The sequence below is a fragment of the Cetorhinus maximus genome, chromosome 32, assembly GCF_964194155.1.
Source record: "Cetorhinus maximus chromosome 32, sCetMax3.hap1.1, whole genome shotgun sequence".
NCBI lineage: Eukaryota > Metazoa > Chordata > Chondrichthyes > Lamniformes > Cetorhinidae > Cetorhinus > Cetorhinus maximus.
In genome coordinates, this window is record NC_135910.1 from 9309327 (window position 1) to 9328382 (window position 19056).

At 47.8% G+C, this 19056-nt stretch overlaps 1 protein-coding gene across 2 annotated transcripts in view; it reads left to right on the plus strand.

Moving 5' to 3' along the window:
• Positions 1-9197: 9197 nt before the first annotated feature.
• The window catches only part of LOC144671394 (cytochrome P450 2F2-like), a 46662-nt gene continuing 36803 nt past the window's right edge, over positions 9198-19056 (plus strand). For both annotated transcript variants that reach the window (XR_013573928.1, XM_078533283.1), the window contains exon 1: positions 9198-9496. Coding sequence is in view for 1 of the 2 variants with exons in the window: in XM_078533283.1 (XP_078389409.1) it covers positions 9317-9496 (180 nt within the window). In the remaining variant the exon portion in view is untranslated. The remainder of the gene's footprint in view (positions 9497-19056) is intronic.

Genomic DNA, 19056 nt, shown 5'->3' on the forward strand with positions numbered 1-19056 from the left:
AGGCCCATCCAGCCGTGAAACACAAGCAGCAGCGCTCAGCGCTGCCTGTTTGGGAGGAGGGAGGAAGGCGAGCGGGGGACTTAATGCGCAGGCGCACAAGTGCATGCAGGAAAAGCTCCCTGAGGCACAGAGCTTCCTCGATCAGTTGGTCTTCCAACTGATCATGAAGAGTCAGCAGAAGGCAGAGGAACATCACGCAGAGCTGTTGGGAGTCTTCAACAGAGTGGCAGGTGGGTAGGAGGAGTGGGAGGGTGAGTTCCTGCAGAGAGGGAAACGGAGCACCTCGATGTCCCTCCAGGTGCTCCTTCCCCTCAGGGAGTCTGGCCGGGGCCCTCAGGCACCCAAAAGGAGGAGGAGCGGCAGCTGGACATCCCTGGGTCATCCACTGAGGAATCTCAGAGGCTGTCTGTTCCTTCTGAGTCCCCTTTGCCTGTGACCCCCCTCAACCTCGTCCTCTGTCACTGCAAGGGGAGCAGCTGGTCCACAGGAAGGCAGCCAAAGAAAGCTGGGGCCCTCAAGGCCTCGGCTCTCCAGAGGACGCATGCCGAAGTCGTCAGAGGCAACAGGGCCAACCATTGCACAGGCTGTCTCCACCCCTGCTGCGGATGTCAGGGCAGCACCTAGGAGAAGTGGCAGGCCTAGAAAAGTTAAGAAATTCTGATCGCAATTAGTTGCGTGGGTGAACACATTTTGTCACTTTATAATCTGAAAATACATTCACTTTCACTGAATAATATGTAAACTTGTCTTTCAGCTTCATTGACAGGCTTCACGAGTGCCCCCACTGCTTCGAACCCAACCAGTAGCTCAGCTGCACACAGGCAGATCACGAGTGATGATGGAGGGAGAAGTGTCTATGTGGTAGGGCCTTTAGGAGCTTCTTGCAAGCACTCTCCCACTCTGTCCTGGATTTTGTTGAGCTTCTTGACTGTTGTTGGGTTACTAGTCCAGTAACATTACTTCTATGCTACCATCTCAATTCTCCACCCCGTCCCCCCCCGCCCACAACCCCCAAAACTCCCCGCCACCAGTTCATGCCCCATTAGCAGATTGAGTGCTGAGTTATCCCCTGTCAGGCTTCCTACATATATATGAATGTAAAGCCATATTTCTTAGCTGGTCCGTATTACATTAGCTGCTTTCACCCGCAATGGTTACTGTAAACTTCAATTGACCTGAACGTCCTAGAATTGGTTGAGGTTGTGCATTTGATACCTATATCAAAGTGGGTGGAATTTAGGGATCAAGCGAGAGCAGGTTTCAGCTCAGGGGAAGAGTTTCTTTGTCTGTTGCTGAGGAACAGGCTGCATATTGTCAATGTCTTGCTAAGCCCTTTGATCATACCAAACTGTTAACATACTGTGCATACTCAGTCAGACATGAGGAATAGGTATTAATTAAGTCAGAAATGACCTTTAGTGCTGCGAAACCTTACTCAGGGTGAATCAGTGTCTGTTGGGCAGAAAAGGGAGGGGAGGGAAGAATGATTGCAAAATTAAAGACTAAAGAAGGCGGGAATCTTACCCCTTAATCACTTGGAAAATTCTAGGGGAGTTTTCACTATATTAAGGAATGTAAATTTCAAGGACATTTACAAATAAATTAACCTTTTAGTAAAATTGTTATTGTAACACTACACATCACTTTTTAGTTACAGCTTTCAGGACCCAATCTTTTTTCTTCATTCAAGGGATGTGGCCTTCGCTGGCTAGGCCAGCATTTATTGCCCATCCCTAATTGCCCCTTGAGAAGGTGGTGGTGAGCTGCCTTCTTGAGCCGCTGCAGTCCCTGTGGTGTAGGTACACCCACAGTGCTGTTAGGGAGGGAGTTCCAGGATTTTGACCCAGCGACAGCGAAGGAACGGCCGATATATTTCCAAGTCGGGATGGTGAGTGTCTTGGAGGGGAACTTCCAGGTGGTGGTGTTTCCCATCTATCTGCTGCCCTTGTCCTTCTAGATGGTAGTGGCCGTGGTTCTGGAAGGTGCTGTCTAAGGAGCCTTAGACAGGTGTGTTTCTGCAGTGCACCTTGTAGAGGGTACACACTGCTGCCACTGTATGGTGGAGGGAGTGAATGTTTGTGGATGGGATGCCAATCAAGTGACTAACAAGATGAAAAAGAAATTGTGACCTAACATATTTCATAGGTGTAAACTGAAACAAAATACATTTCTGTGGACATGAACAGACTTGTACTCAATAAGCTATGCAGTTTGATGTAAACAGACTGGCAGATGCTCTGAGATTCAGCAGAGGTTGTAAGGAAGCAGCCCGATTGCTGTGTGACGATATGAATCCAGAGGCGATGGTGGGCACAATTCCCCACTTTGGAGAGTGTCTCGGGCAAGTCCTTACCTGCAGCGTAGGGCCACCATGCGCTACGGGAACACTTTGATTTACCTAAGGGATTCTGTGAGATATGGTCATAAGAAGGCGGAAACTGCACACAAACTGACTGAGGTATGGGGCAATCTGCAACATAAAGGGAGCTGATTTTTTTTTAAAACCAGACGAAGGAATACCCCAAAACACAATTATTTTTTTTTTCAAGTATTATGGGCAAGGGAGAGACAGTCAATCTGCACTGATTTCCTCTCACCCACCTGTCTGTAAGCAGGGGGTGCTTTGAATTAATTTCTAAAAAGAATGGTGGTGGGGTGTTTTCCCAATCCCTCGGCTTTTGTGATCCAATTTTACAAATAATCCACAGCAAACTCAAGTTAGGATGAACTCAGAAGGTTAGTTTATTTTCCACATTCAAAAACAGGAGGGTTTGCCACATCCTACGCGTGCGCACACACACACACATGCACGTACGCACATATACACACACACACACATGCACGCACATATACACACACATGCACGCACGCACATACACACACACACACACACACACATATGAGGGCGGTGGTTGTAGAGGAAAGGAGTTTTACAGTACAGGGACCACAGAAAAATGAATATAAGTTCACGTGAGTTCCAGAGTCCAAACTCAGAGTCCAGCGAGGAATTCTTTCATAGAGGTGCTCGAGGTCAGCTGGTCAAAGACCGCAGTTGTAGCATTTCAGGTGGGGCTGATATCACAAGATGAAATAGGTACGCAAAGATTGAACTGATTCTGTAGGCAATGGTACAAAGTCTTCCAGCAGAGTCAGGCTTCGTGGGCAGGTTGTTGTTCTGCCAGGAGCAGCCTGCTTCTTGATGGCTCACCCGTTGAATGTTAAAACAGCAAACTGGCTGTGAAGCCCAAAGATGTAATACTGAAACTGTCCAAAAGGCCAGAGGTTTTCGTCATGTGACATAGCCTATATCTGGTTAATTGCTGCTTAACAATCAGCTTCTGTGCTTCTGGCCAGAATTCCATTGTTCCTCCTTAGGAGAGTGATGAAGTATTTGTTAGCATCTTTACCAGGATAATGAGTTTCGATATCTCTTTATTTTTTGTGATAGTTCTAGATGGGCGAGCCTGTTCGTCTTCCCCTGTTTTCGTTAATTACAGGGGGTTTGTGCAATGGAGTGTGAAATTCCAGAAGCTGAGAAAATAATTCTTTTGTTCTTGAAACACCTGGAGATAGCTCCCAGACAAAGGACCAACCCTGTGGTCAGGTGACTTGTAGCAGCCATCTTTTCTTGGTTCAGCAGAAAAATCGATTTTAAAAAAAGCAATAAGGATAAAGTTTTTGAACATACAGTGTTGGGTTTCTTTTCAAGTCATAGGAACCCAACATAAGTATAGTCACTGTGTAGGAAACAGAGCAGTTAATTTGTGCACAGAACTTTCCCATAAGCTCGCATGTGATAACAGTCAGATCATCTTTTTAGTCATGTTGGTCATCCAATTTGCCAGCTCAGCCCTCAGCCAACTGAGGAAATGAGTATTTGAGGACCAGGATCTCAAACCCAAGACCAACCGGTCATGGTTCACCAGGCAGCAGTGATCCCCGAGCTCCTAAATGCTTCGGAGACTTGGACAACCTACAGCAGGCACCTCAGAGCACTGGAGAAGCACCACCAGTGGTGCCTTCACAAGATCCTCCAAATCCAGGGGCAAGATAGGTAGTCAAACAGCAGTGCCCTCTCCCAAGCCAACTTGCCCAGCATCAAGGTGCTAATCACTTGACATTCTTATGGCTCACTCCAGACTCCCAAAGTAACTCCTCTCACTCAGAACTCAGTTGTGGCAGGAAACTCCCAGGACGACAGCAGAAATGCTTCAGGGATGTCCTCAAAGCATCACTGAAGAGGTCCAATGTACATACCAACCATTGGGAGACCCTGGCCTGTGGCTGACCAAAATGGAGAAGGCTCATTCGGGAAGGCACCAAACACGAGAGACACCATCGGGAGCATGCAGGAGTGAAGTCGAGGCATCGGACGGAGTGCACAAACTTCGAAACAACTCATCCACCCAACCCTTCAAGCACCACCTGCCCCGCATGTGACAGAATCTGCAGGTCGCACATTGGACTGATCAGCCATCTCAGATCCCATCGAACCAGGGTGGAAGCAAGTCATCCTCGAACCCAAGGTACTGCCTAAGAAAAAGACACCACACAGTCAACAGCGGTTCAGGAAGGTGGCTCATCGCCACCTTCTCAAAGGCAATTAGGGATGGGCAATAAATGCTGACCTTGCCAGTGATGCTGACATCCCATGAATGAACCAGAAAAAGGATTGGCACAGTTAGATTTTTATTGGAACATTTGCAGCACACGGTGTGATGTGGACATTCTCCAACTCGGACTGTGAGCTGACTGAACTGCAGAAAGAAGACCCCACCATCGCAGTCTGATTGAATTTTAATAATTCATGATGCAACCTAAAGGCTTCAATAAATATGGTGGATCGGATTCTCACAGAATCGGGAAGGCACCTTTAAAAATGGTTAGTGGTGCCTGGATGCGGAAGTACGTCACCATTCCTGACAGATCCAATTTTTGCAGGCTATAGAAAGGGATTGGGCAATATTCATACAGCTTTGTGCTGAGTTCAAACAGGCCCCCTTTTGGCTGTCCCAAAGGCCTTGACTTGCAGTGTGGGACTCACAAATTGATGGAGCTGATGTAAATGCTGTTGAAAGGCGAATAAGTTCTGTTTAAGTGTCTTGATCTGAAGTCCTTTAAATCCTTTAAATCTGCTGCTCTTTAAACTTGGAGAAAAGAAGCAAGAGTTGTATAAAAAAAATCTGCTGGATGCTTTGATTGACAGGCCAGTTGGTGGAGGTTAGAAAGAAAATGACATTTCATCCACAGTTTCAATAGAGTTCTTTGATGATATTTCCCAAGTGCTGTTATTATGTCAATATGAATGCTTGGCTCAGTTTAAAAAGCTACATTTACCCCAGCAGGGGGTCTGAGTTCACAGTTTGATTCAAAGGTGCTATTAAAAGATATGGGGCAGAATCTTGCCCTTGGTGGGTGGGAAGCTGACTGCCGCCTGCGGTCAGCACCGCACCACGATTTCATGCTGGCGGGCCAATTAAGGCCTGCCCAGCGTGAAATGCGAGTGGCAGCGCTGAGCGCTGCCTGTGTCAGAGCTGGGGGGTGGAGAGTGCGAGCCAGCCAAGCACGAACTTCACACATGCACGTGAGTGAGCGCTGCACAATCTCCCTGTGGCACAGGGCTGCCTCAGGGAGATGAAGAGATATTAAAAAATAAGTAAATAAAATAAAAATGTAATAAAACATGTCCCCGCAAGTGACTGTCACATGAGCAGGGACGTGATATTAATGAAAAATTAAAGTTTTTATTTTACTTTTATTTGCTTTTGGAAACCTCATCCTGCCCATGGATGAGATTTCCAAAAAAACGCAAAGACTGCTTGGCCTTTTTGCCTGCCCGTCAACTGTTAGGTTGGACAGGCAGCGAAAAATTTACGTGTGTGTTTGTGTGTGTGTCTGTGTGTGCGTGTGTGTGTGTGTGCATGCGCCTGTGCATGTGTGAGCATGTGTATGTGTGTGCATGTGTCTGTCATTGTGTGTCTGTGTCTGTAGGTGTGTCTTTTTGTCTGTGTGTGTGTGTGTGTGTCTGTCTGTCTGTCTGTGTGTGTCTGTCTGTGTGTTTGGGTCCAGAGGAGGCGTATGTAGCTTCAGCAAAATCATTATCAGCACCAGCTGTCTGAGAAAATGGGAGCAGTGACTACAATCTGAAATTATTGAGATTGAGTTTCTGGAAGGTTGTAAAGTGCCTAATCGAAAGATGCGGTGCTGCTCCTCGAACCTCATTGGAGAAATGTAGGAGGCCGAGGACAGAGAGGCCAGGGTGGGAATGGGATGGACAATTAGAGTGCCAAAAAACTAGAAGCTAAGAGGTGTTCAGCAAAGCAATCACCCAATCTACAGTTGCTGTTCCCAATGTAGAGGAGACCACATTGTGATCCTAACTTGCTGTTGATTTACAGGGACAGACAATCAAGTTCCATGCTTCCTGAATCGATGTTCTTAAAGCATAATTTTAATTACAGCAATGTCGAGGGTAGAATTGGAGATTAGTATTGCTAATTAACTCTGGATATATTCCTGGAGATTTTTCATCTCATGGCCCCTTGGCTGACCCAATCTAAAAGCCTTTTCTCCCATCTCTGTATAATTAATTAACAAAAATATTCAAAGAAAATGAAAAGAATGCACATTTTTAACTGCCCCCTATTACCTATCTCATGAGTGTTGACTAGAGCAGTATCCAGGAGATACCTGGAGATACCAGGACAATCCTGGACCCTATTGGAGATCCAGTTATTGTGACAGGTTAGGATTGTTTTGAGAGCTGTTTTCAATTCGAGAGACTACACAGGGTAGATAATGAGTGGCAGACAAGGCCTCTAATTAAATCACACAACACGAGTTGATTAACAAGAAGTCATTGGGGTAGATAGCAGTAAGAATAAAAGGTCTCCTTTCTAAGATGGAGATGAGGAATTTTTTTTTCTCTCAGGGGGTCATTAGTCTGTGGAATTCTCTTCCCCAGAAAGCAGTGGAGTCTGGGTCACTGAATTTAGTCAAGGCAGATTTTCGATAGACAAGGGAGTCAAGGGTTATAGGGGGGCAGACGGGAAAGTGGAGTTGGGGCCACAACCAGATCTTATGGAATGGCAGAGCAGGCTCGAAGGGCTGAATGGCCTCCTCCTGCTCCTAAGTCCTATGTTCCTAGATTGTGTCCTTCCTGAGGTAGGAAGGAGTGGGTGACGTTAAGTCACAGGCCATGTTACATCTCTCGCCATTGTTAATTTGTGCTGGCTGGTCAGGAGATATGTAAAAATCAGACTGGCAACTCACAGTCGCAATCACTGTCACACAGGCGTGACGAAACCTAAGCTCACCATCTTTCGCTCGGAGGTCGGGAACTCTGATTCCCAGGGATCTTCGGAACCTTTCGCGCGTGCGCGGCCGTGAACTGCCCCCATCACCTGCGCGGTATTACCTTTTTACATTCTCCGGGGGGGGCCAAGGACCAGCCCTGAGCACCTGTGCAGAGAAAAGAATGATGGCGCGAAAGGGCAGGTCAGGTGACCAAATACCATTATCTAGTAGGTGCCCCGGGGGAGCGGGACACGGAAGGGGGACAAGGAGAGGTCCCAAAAAGAAATCCCAGGTAAGGGTCAAAGATAGCAACAGAAATAGACCCCGCTGAGTTAAGTTAAAAGAAAGGAGCAGAGAAATAGGCTCTGAATTAAAGAAAGAACTGCAGGGAGCTGACTTTAAGCCAAGTGGGCACGAGAGAAGCCCTGAAAATCCAAGATGGCAACAAGGTTGGTTACTCAGCGCCGTGGGATATTGGGGCAAAGGTACCCTTTTGGGGGCAGTGGTGTTCTGCTTGGCACGGCCAGAGACCTGAAATTGCACCTGGAAGATGAAGCCTGAGTGTACTCGGAGACCTGGGGAAAGGAATCTAGGAAGGCGAGGTCGAAACCCTGCGAAATGAGCCATTTTTGAAGCCCGTCCAAGCGGGGGCGAGGAGTGGAGACAATTCCAAAGCAAGGTCTTCAAATGTGGAGATTGGAAACCCTAGTGAGAAAAACAAAGTTTCAGTCAGATTTGTTGACTCACAATGTGACAACTGTCTGGTTGGGTTGTTGAGAAATCCATGGAATCTGTTTTGGTCGCATCTGTCATTTATTGTGTACAGTGGTGTGTCCGACCACAGTTCACCGTGTACCTCATGCTTACCCTGAATGTTAGAGTATAAGATAGATAATGTAAATTGTTTTATCTTTCTGAACTTGTATGATAAAAGTTTATTTTTGTCTGTTCAAAACCTATTGAATCTTGTGGCTTTTCTCACTCAGTAAGCACCTTGAATCTCAAACTTTACCCACTTTAAACAAAATCCTTTCGGTCCCTAACTGAATCTCCCCTGACAACCCGGGATCTGGCCAAGGATCGTAACAAAAAGATCATGATCGACCCCCCATTGAGTGTGAGTCCCTCAGTTTGTGAAAGACAATAGAGTGATGGGAACATAGGGCTGAAATACAGCTGATAGAATGACTGCCTCATCTATAACATGGGTAGTCTAGTGCCCATGGTACTTGGGTCAGCAATTTAGAGGTCAAGGGTCAAATGATTCCATGGGTGAAAAGCAAAGACTTGCATTTACATAGCACCTTTCACGGCCACAGCCATTGAAGTGTAGTCACTGTTGTAATGTAGGAAACATGGCAGCCAATTTGCGCACAGCAAGCTCCCGCAATCAGCGATGTCATAATGACCACGTAATGTTTTAATGATATTGGTTGAGGGCTAAATATTGGCCAGGATACTAGGATACCCTGCTCATCTTTAAACTAGAGTCATGGGATCTTTTACGCCCACCTATGAAGGCAGCCGAACCATGATTTAACGTCTCATCTGAAAGGCGGCACCCCCAGCGCTGCAGCACTCCCTCTGTACCACATAGAGTGTCAGCCTTGACTTTTGGTGCTCAAGTCCTGGGCACTTGAACCCACGACGTCCTGACTCAGAGCTGAGTCTGCTACCAGCTGACTGAAGCATCGAAATGATGTCTTAATCTCAAGAATCGGGGGAGGGGAGGGAGTCTGATAAAACAAATCTGCAAACGCACAGAAAGCGAGGAGTCATAGTTGTAATCACTGCCACAGAGCTTTATAGCTCAAGGTGCAGCTGTCTCCACCCCTAGGGAGGGATTAGTGCTCCATTCTTACAAAGCTGCACAGTGGCACTATAATTAAGGCAGCCACAGCTTCCTTTGTGCTTGTTTGAACCCTTCCTTAAATACACCGAAGCTGATCCCCCTCCGAGCAGCAGTTGCCAAGCTTTCCGAGGTGCGGCAGGGCCCGTTGTGAATTGAACCTGGGTTGCAATGGATTTCGGTGGCTTGGGACCTACTCTCGCAGTCCTCGCGCTGACTGTGCTGTTGCTTGTCTGCTTCGGGAAGGGTAGGCGGAGGGACAGCAGGCTCCCGCCGGGTCCTCCTGCCCTCCCGCTCCTAGGGAACGCTCTCCAGATCGACAAGAGAGCACCTGATCGATCCCTCATGAAGGTAGGCAGGGTTTCCTGGCGTCCTCTGTAACTCGATCTGCGCTGCGTGTTTCTGTGTGCATGCTTGCGTTCTTTATGTGAAGGTGTTTGTTGCCAGACTGTGGTACCAGCATCGAGTTCGCCTCTGGCACCAGAGACGCCGGATCAAATTGCCCACTCCCCACCCCCACCTATAACAGGAAGACTGCTTGCCCTTGCATAGAAACAGAGAAATTTAGATCACCGAAGAAGGCCATTCAGTCCATCATATCCACGCCAGCTGACAAGTAGCCTTCCAGCCTCATCCTACTTTATAGCTCTCCGTCCATAACCTTATGGGTTTTGGCACTTCAAGTGCACATACAAGTACTTTTTAAACGTGATGAGGGTTTCTGCCTATGCCACCCTTCCAGGCAGCGAGCTCCAGATCCCCACCACCCTCTGGGTGAAAAAATTCCTCTCAAACCCCCTCTAAACCTCCAATTTTTTTTCCTGAATCTATGCCCCCTGGTGCTCGGACCCCTCAACCTCAAGGGACTTCCTATCCACTCTATTTAGGCCCCTCGTAATGTTATACACTTCAGTTAAAATCTCCTCTCTGCCTCCTCCCCTCCAAAGAAAGCATCCCCAGCCCATTCAATCTTTCCTCGATGCTAAAGTTCCCCAGTCTGAGCTACATCCTTGCGAAAATGAAACATTCCTTATCAATTACTGTTGACAGCAACCCTTATTGCTGCTGCATCAATGTCCAGTTTATTAACCACAAGACGCTTGTGGCTTATTCAGAATTCAGACGTGACTAATTGCGAAAAGAGTAAATGCCATCCTCGGGCCTGGAATCTCAATATTCATAATCGCACAGCATCTGCCAGCGAACATTAACCTTATTGTGAGATGGTCGGCAAAGTAGTGAGAGGTAGCACAGAGTGTGTGTTTGTTCATTGTGTCAGATAGACACATGTTTGCTAAGCAAATACATTTTATCTGTGTGGCGTATAATGCATTCTCTGTTGGAACAAGTGCTTGTGGCTAAAATGGTGCCTGCGGAGCTACACCTGGGACTTGTAACCTGGAACTGACCTCTTTGACCAAGCGTCTGGTAATCTGTCCTAGTATCTCCTTATGTGGCTCAGTGTCAGAGGCTTCACTTGTCTGATTCCTGGGATGGGCAGGTGGGGAGGTTATCTCTTGAGGAAAGGTTGGGACAGGCTGCACCTGTACCCATTGGAATTCAGAAGAATGAGAGACGATCTTATTGAAACAAAAAAGATCCTGAAGGGAGTTCGACCGGGTGGATGCTGAAATGATGTTTTCCCCTCGTGGGAGAGACTAAAATCAGGGGGCACAGTTTAAAAATAAGGGGTCACCCATTTAAGACAGAGTTAAAGAGAAATCTTTTTCTCTCAGAGAGTCGTGAGTCTTTGGAACTCTCTTCCCCAGACAGCGGTGGAGACAGGGTCAATGCATATTTTTAAGGTGGCGGTAGATAGATCCTTGACTATCATGGGAGTCAAAGATTATCGCGGGTAGGCGTGAATGTGGAGTTGAGACCACAATCGGATCAGCCATTGAATGGCTCGATGGGCCAAATGGCCTACTCCTGCTCTGCACTACGACGCTCCTGTGAAGCACCTTGGGACACTTTGCTACATCGGGAGGTGCTATACAAATGTAGGTTGTTGTTGTTACGCTACAGCACAAAGTCAAGTTCCATCCCCAAAAGTTCCGGAGAGCCTGGGGTCCAGACCCTGCATCCGCCCGGAGTGGCAGGACAGACTCTCTGTGCCTCCTCTGTTTAGCATGTTGGGGCAGAGGTGCCCATGAAGCGATGCCAGAAATAGTCCGGGATCCCTAGGGCTGTGTTTCTGTGACGTGGAGGCGCCCTTGCTTGTGAGACGAACACCCACCCTCGCTTTTCGCAGGGTGCCGGCGAAAGCAAGGAGCACTGGCTCAGCTTTTTCTGTTCAACTTCACGGGAGTTTACTGACGAACAGGAAATGTTTGAGCACACAAATCAGCAAAAGCAATGTTTACAGAGCACCGGAAATTCCACCACCAAGCTCGCAAATAAATGTATCATCGGACTTTTTTTTTGCAGCAGAGTTGGTCACTCATACTTTGGTCTATATTGAGCAGCTCTGGGCGAGCAAAGCACCATCAGCCTCGTGGGGAGGTGGATCCCAGCCAACTGGTCACCTCACCATCCTTAAACTAGAATAAAAACAGAGACAAGGAGCAGAAGACAGAGGAGCAGAAATTAGGCCATTCGGCCCATTGAGTCTGCTCCGCCATTCAGTCATGGCTGATAAGTTTCTCAACCCCATTCTCCCGCCTTCTCCCCGTAACCTTTGATCCCCTTACCAATCAAGAACCTATCTATCTCGGTCTTAAATACACTCAATGACCTGGCCTCCACAGCCTTCTGTGGCAATGAATTCCATAGATTCACCACTCTCTGGCTAAAGAAGTTTCTCCTCATCTCTGTTCTAAAAGGTCTTCCCTTTACTCTGAGGCTGTGCCCTCGGGTCCTAGTCTCTCCTACTAATGGAAACATCTTCCCCACGTCCACTCTATCCAGGCCATTCAGTATTCTGTAAGTTTCAATCAGATCCCCCCTCATCCTTCTAAACTCCATCAAGTATAGACCCAGAGTCCTCAAACGCTCCTCATATGTTAAGCCTTTCATTCCTGGGATCGTTCTCGTGAACCTCCTCTGGACCCTCTCCAGGGCCAGAACATCCTTCCTGAGATACGGGGCCCAAAATTGCTCACAATATTCTAAATGTGGTCTGACCAGAGCCTTATAAAGCCTCAGCAGCACATCCCTGCTTTTATATTCTAGTCCTCTCGAAATAAATGCCAACATTGCATTTGCCTTCCTAACTACCGACTCAACCTGCATGTTAACATTAAGAGAATCCTGGACTAGGACTCCCAAGTCCCTTTGCACTCCAGATTTCTGAATTCTCTCCCCATTTAGGAAATAGTCCATGCCTCTATTCTTCCTACCAAAGTGCATGACCTCACACTTGCCCACGTTGTATTCCATCTGCCACTTCTTTGCCCATTCTCCTAACCTGTCCAAATCCTTCTGCAGCCTCCCCGCCTCCTCAATACTACCTGTCCCTCCACCTATCTTTGTATCATCTGCAAACTTAGCCAGGATGCCCTCAGTTCCTTCATCTAGATCAATAATGTATAAAGTGAAAAGTTGTGGTCCCAACACTGACCCCTGCGGAACTCCACTAGTCACCGGCCGCCATCCTGAGAAGGACCCCCTTATCCCCACTCTCTGCCTCCTGCCAGACAGCCAATCTTCTATCCATGCTAGTACCTTGCCTCTAACACCATGGGCTCTTATCTTACTGAGCAGCCTCCTGTGCGGCACCTTGTCAAAGGCCTTCTGGATGTCCAAGTAGATAACATCCATTGGCTCTCCTTTGTCTAGCCTACTCGTTAATCCTCAAAGAATTCTAACAGATTTGTCAGGCTTCTAACAGGACCTGCCTGCCTCTCTCTCTCTCGCTCACACCGACACATTTATCCCACCTCAGGACTACTGCTTCCCTCCTCTCTGTCCCAGCCCTCTGCATCCACCCACCCCCCCACCCCTCCACCGCGCCCCCCCTTCTCGCTACCCCCATCCCGTTTGTGTGGATGGAAGCTGTCCTCAGGACTGACATGACTTAGAGGCTGATTTTCCATCTCTGACTTAAAATGAGTTGATGATTCTCCCACTGACAGGCAATAACCTTAACGTGGCTGGTCCATCTTTGCATGCCCTGAGCCGGAATATTGGTCAGATGTTTGACCAAGGGAGCCATCACAGGAGTACCAATTTCATCAACTTGCTGTTATCCACAAGTGTGGACTACCCAGAGTCTTTGGATAACGTTTGTGAGAGGGCATTTTGACAAATTCTAGTCCTTTTTGGCGCAGGGACACTGATTCCAATTGGTAACGTCCCCCTCACTCCCCTGCATTGTCCTAGTTCAGACTAGCAGATGATCAACCCTCCCTGGTTTTCACAGCTGAGAGACATACGAACATACGAACAAGGAGCAGGAATAGGCCATTCGGCCCTTCGAGCCTGCTCCGCCATTTAATAAGATCATGGCTGATCTGACTGTAACCTGAAATCTGCATCCCACCTACCACCGATAACCTATCACCCCCTTGCTTACCAAGAATCTAGCCACCTTTGATTTAAAAATATTCAAAGACTCTGCTTCCACCACCTTTTCAGGAAGAGAGTTCCAAAGACTCACGACCCTCTGAGTGAAAAGATTTCACCTCATCTCTGTTTTAAATGGGCGACTCCTTATTTTAAAACAGTGACTCCCTAGTTCTAGATTCTTCCACAAGAGGAAACGTCCTCTCCACATCCACCCTGTCAAGACCCCTCAGGATCTTATATGTTTCAATCAAGTTGCCTCTTACTCTTCTAAACTCCAGCGGATACAAGCCTAGTCTGTCCAACCTTTCCTCATAAGGCAACTCACTCATTCCAGGTATTAGTTCGGTAAACCTTCTCTGAACTGCTCATAATGTATTTACAGCCTTCCTTAAATATGGTGACCAATACTGTACACAGTACTCCAAATGTGGTCTCACTAGTGCCCTGTACGACTGAAGCATAACCTCCCTACTTTTGTATTCAATTCCCCTCACAAGGGGAAGAAAAAGACAGAACAGAAAGAGACGGAGAGAAAGAGAGCACAACCACTATATCGATGACTTTCACACCCTCGAGAGCTCCAGTCAGTAACACCTTTATAAAGCGTAATCACTGTTATAGAGGTCTCGTGGTGCAGTGGTAGTGTCCCTGTCTCTGGGCCAACATCTCTGGGTTTAAAAGTAAAAAAGAACAGCACCTCATCTTCCGACTAGGCACTTTACAGTCTTTCGGGCTTAATATTGAGTTCAACAATTTCAGATCATGAACTCTCTCCTCCATCCCCACCCACTTTCCGATCCCCCTTTTCCAATAATTTATAATTTTTTTTACAACTATATTTTTTTCTTTTCCCTCCTATTTTTAAATTTATTTCGATCTATTGTTTCATCTCCACCTTTTAGCCCATTTCGATTCCTTCCCCCCACCTCACCCCCACTAGGGCCATCTGCCACTAGCTTGCTTCCCTTAATGTCCCCTTTAGCACATCCTTTAGATAATATCACCACCGTCAACACCCCTTTGTCCTTTTGTCTGTGACATCTTTGGCAGTCTCTTCTTGGCCTCCACCTATCACTGGCCCCCTATCGAGCTCTCCTGTCTCACCTCCTTCTACCAGCTTATATTTCATCTCATTTCTATATGTCTTAGTTCTGATAAAGAGTCATATGGACTTGAAACGTCAACTGTATCCCTCTCCGCAGATGCTGTCAGACTTGCTGAGTTTTTCCAGGTATTTTTGTTTTTATCTCTGGGTTTAAGTCCCACTCCAGGACTTGATGGACCTGGAAGATGTGTTCATAATGTGGCCAAGCAGGCTGGTTATCAGCCTGTAAATCTTTCCAACCTGCCTAATGGCATGGGGCTAAGTGTGGAAGAGTTTCCTGGTCAGACGCTCTGCAGAAGGCAACAGCAAAGCACTGCAGTACTTTGCCAAGCATAATCGTGAGCCAATCCAATGGAAGGCTATGGTTGCCAATTCCCTATCTTAAGGGCATGGTACCTGGGGGAAGAATCACTATTATAATGCGGGAAAAGTGCCAGTCAATTGGCGCACAGAAAGATCCCACAATCATGAATAAACAGTTAATACATTTTGTTATTGCACAGTACTCCCTCAAGAAAAGGATATAGAATGTAGAAGGAGAGAGAGGAAGATTACAGGAGTAGAGTAAATCAACAGTCTGCTCTCTAAAGGATATTACCTGTCTCCAGTGTGCACCCCAACATCAAGTAAAATGGATACAGGTTCAATCGCAACTTTCAAAAGGGATGAACACTTGACGTAGAAAAAAATTGCAGAGAGATGGAGGAGTGGGGGGAAGTGGGGGATGGGGTTAATTGATAGCTCTTTCAAAGAGGCACAATGGGCTGAACAGCCTCCACTCTGTGCTGTATCCTTCTACTATTGTATGATTTTCTGGATTCAAAGCTCATGAGGACCGAGGGCTCAGGAAAATTAAAGCCTCAAAATGCCTCAGCGACTCCCTCAAGACATTGCAACATCTGGAGATTTTAGCACCCCCTGCATTCCCAGCTCCTGCGGTAAATGATTATTTGTTTTCCTCGGAGAGTATTGTTTATCCCGAGCATCCTGTGGGAACATCGCCTCCCTCCCTGTATAAACTGCAAACTTCCTGGTGGTTTCCAGATGGACCCCAGCTGTCCGATAACCAATTACCTTCCCTTTCTTTATTAAGTCTATTTTTTAATTTAGAGGTTTACAGAGAGCAACAAGTGATCAGACAACAATCAGAAGTTTTGGACAAGGGAAGCTCTGTTGAAGCAAAATTGACGTACAGGGTAGGGTTGCTGAGCTCATCCACCCTAACCTGCCCAAGGATAGTACAATGTTTACACAAACGGTGATTAAAATACTGGGAAACCAACTTTGGAGGAGGGCAATGTCAGTCAGTAGCTGATAAACAAGACTCAAACTGGTTCTGCTGGGACATTATCATAAGAACCAGCTTTTTGACTTTATGCAATTTTTTGACAATTCCTTTTATAGGACATGGGCATTGCTGGCAAGGCCAGCATTTGTTGCCCATCCTTAGCTGCCCTTGAACTGAGTGACTCACTAGACCACTTCAGAGGGCAGTTAAGAGTCAACCACATTACTGTGGGTCTGGAGTCACATGTAGGCCAGACCAGGTAAGGATGGCAGATTTCCTTCCCTAGAGAATGTTAGTGAGCCGGGTGGGTTTTTGTGACATCTGATGATAGTTTCATGGCCCCCATTACTGAGACTAGCTTTACATTTCTTAATTGAATACAAATTCCACCAGCTACCACCATGGTGGGATTTGAACCCATGTCCCAAGAGCATTAGCCTGAGTTTCTGGATTACTAGTGCAGTGACATTACCACTATGCCACTGCCTCACCCATTGACGTTAAAGGCCTGAGGATTTGAGGATTGGGGTAGAGGGGGGGCGGGGGGTGCGGTGGTGGGGGGAGTGGGGGAGTGGGGGGGTGGGGCGTTGGGAGGGGGTTGCAGGGCGCTCGACTCATCAAGTTGGAAGTCCCCTCAATCAGGACCCAGTGTAAGATCGACCCAGACCCACCTGGTCTCATCGGGCACCCCTTCCTGCTTCCGACGGAAGTGAGGCCGACCCGGGAGGCGTTCAGGCTGAGGTCAAAGGTTCGGGTTCACTTGGGCACCCAGAATGTTCTTCAGGAGTGGGAGAGGGTTAGTACCTGCACCCTCCCTCCTCGTAAGGGTTTTTCCCCAGGGTTTTCAGCAGTGGGTGGGGGGAAGATGTGTAAATCCTCCCACTCAGGCCATGCCTCTTGAGCCCGCAACCTTCAAGTCCCAGTCAGGACAGTTTTTACATGATGTCCCATCCCCTCCCCCCAAAGTTAAAAATCCCCCCGACATTCACTGATTAGCACTCAAGCCCAATGAATGCTTTTCCAGTGAGCCATTGGAGAGCCAAGGGAAGGTGGAGAAAATCAGAGATGTGGGGGAGGAGGAGTTAGAATAATCCTTTCAAATTTCTTTATTGTACATCTAAACTGGATGATTTCAAATCCAGTCAAATTCCCACCACCAAAAGCGATTGGTCAGGAGTTCCTTCTGTGCTTACAGGGGCGCTGGTGGACTCACATCGCCTCTCGTCCAGACCACCCAAGGAGGTTGGCTGGACAAAAAGATTCAAGAAGCTTTCTCTCAACTCAGTGGGACAAAAGCTGTCTCAGGTGAAGACCTCTCCCTCTTCGCAGTGCCTGCTAACTTAAAGAAGTTAACCTTCGTACTCAGAGGCTGTTGGAAAAGAAACACACGAATGATGCCAGGGGGGCTGAATTAGTAACTCCACCAAGTGACGATGGACCCTACGTCACAGGAGCATCCCAAGTAACTGCTCAGCGCTGTATTCTCCCATCACAACTGAGGCAGCACTGAGGGGACTAAACTTGCCCTCTTCAAAAGGATCTTAAAAGGAGAGAATCAAAGAGAGGGAGAGACAGAAGCTTAGAGAGCAAATCCCTACAATCAGAGTGTGTAAAACATTATTTGGTCGTGTCTGCTGACAATGGAAGTGCAGGGGATGAACTTCCTGCCCTTACGTGGTGGTAATGTTTCTGGGCTAATAACCCATTGGCTGATCCGGAGTTATGGAGCGGTACCTTCAGGACTTAGTCACTCCTGGAAGGGCGGAATAATTTTCAGGTCAGGAGCATGATTTACGAATGGGCGAGCTCTTACCCAAAGCCAGGGCATTAGGAACCTGCTTCTGGGTTGCCTGACCAGTCAGGGAGGGTGAGTGAGGCAACACGTCCATTCTATCAAAGAAAGGGTTTCTAATTGACATCGGTTACGACGAATCACCAGCACTTGGGATTTTGGGGCTGCGGCAAGGAACCACAGAGGAGACCTGCTCCCTCGGTCTCTCACTCTTAACCGGAGAGCCGGCTGCAGGACATGAGGGGCCACAGTGAGCTGCCGACTCCCAACGATCAGAGGGGAAGATGACAAATTCTCCAACGAAGCAGGCATGGATAGAAGCGGCTGAGGAAGCAGACGGCAGGAGTGTGGTCCTCCAGCCTGGAGGTGGTGCATCAAGAGGATCTAGGGCCTCAGGAGGAGGGGGGGGCAAAGATGAGTGGCAGAACACACTTTCATGAGCCAAGCTCCCCACACTCTGACTTTCCCAGAATTCTCCTGCGCAGCACTATTCAGGGGAGGGGAGGGATGCAAGGTGGGAGCGTAGCCCTCCAATGATAGGCACCTTGTCAGCCTCTGGCGATGTGTACCCGCTTGCTTCACTGGGAAGGAGTCTTGTTCAAAGGGGCTGCGGATGTCAACAGTGACCTGCCATGAGTCTCCTGAGACACTGGTGCTCAGACATGGTGAGAGAGCTGATCCTCTGCCTGTAGCCCCCGTGTTGGAGGGGTCTCGCCACCTTCCAGCTGGACCTCGGTGTCCATCCCCTCTGTCCTGTGGAGGGTCATGTGGCTGAGGTGAAGGCAGCTGCTGCTGCCGCTTCTGTTGCTGCCGGTGGTGGTACGGCTTCTATTTGGCCCTCAGAGGTATGAGGGGGAGCTGCATAAGCTGCTCCAATGTCATGGTGAAGGCTGGGAGCAGGGAAGTACAGCAGAAGGGGAGTGAAGCACTACACGGGTGAAGTGCTTTCCAAGAACTGGCAATCACCCGTCAAGCAGTGACCACACCCTGAGAGAAGAAGCTCTATGAACAATATCCTCTCACCTGGTCACGGCTGCAGCTCTTCAGTTTAAGGGATTAAAGCCTTCCCAGCCTGTCAGTTTTACTGAAGAAGCTCTTCCCGATGTGCAATCACCTCAGTGACCCTGGCAAGTTGCTGACGGCTTAGGAAACAAGTGGCCGGCTGGGAAACAAAGATTTGAGGTCATAATTGGCTTTTTAACTACCTTAATAGCTTACCC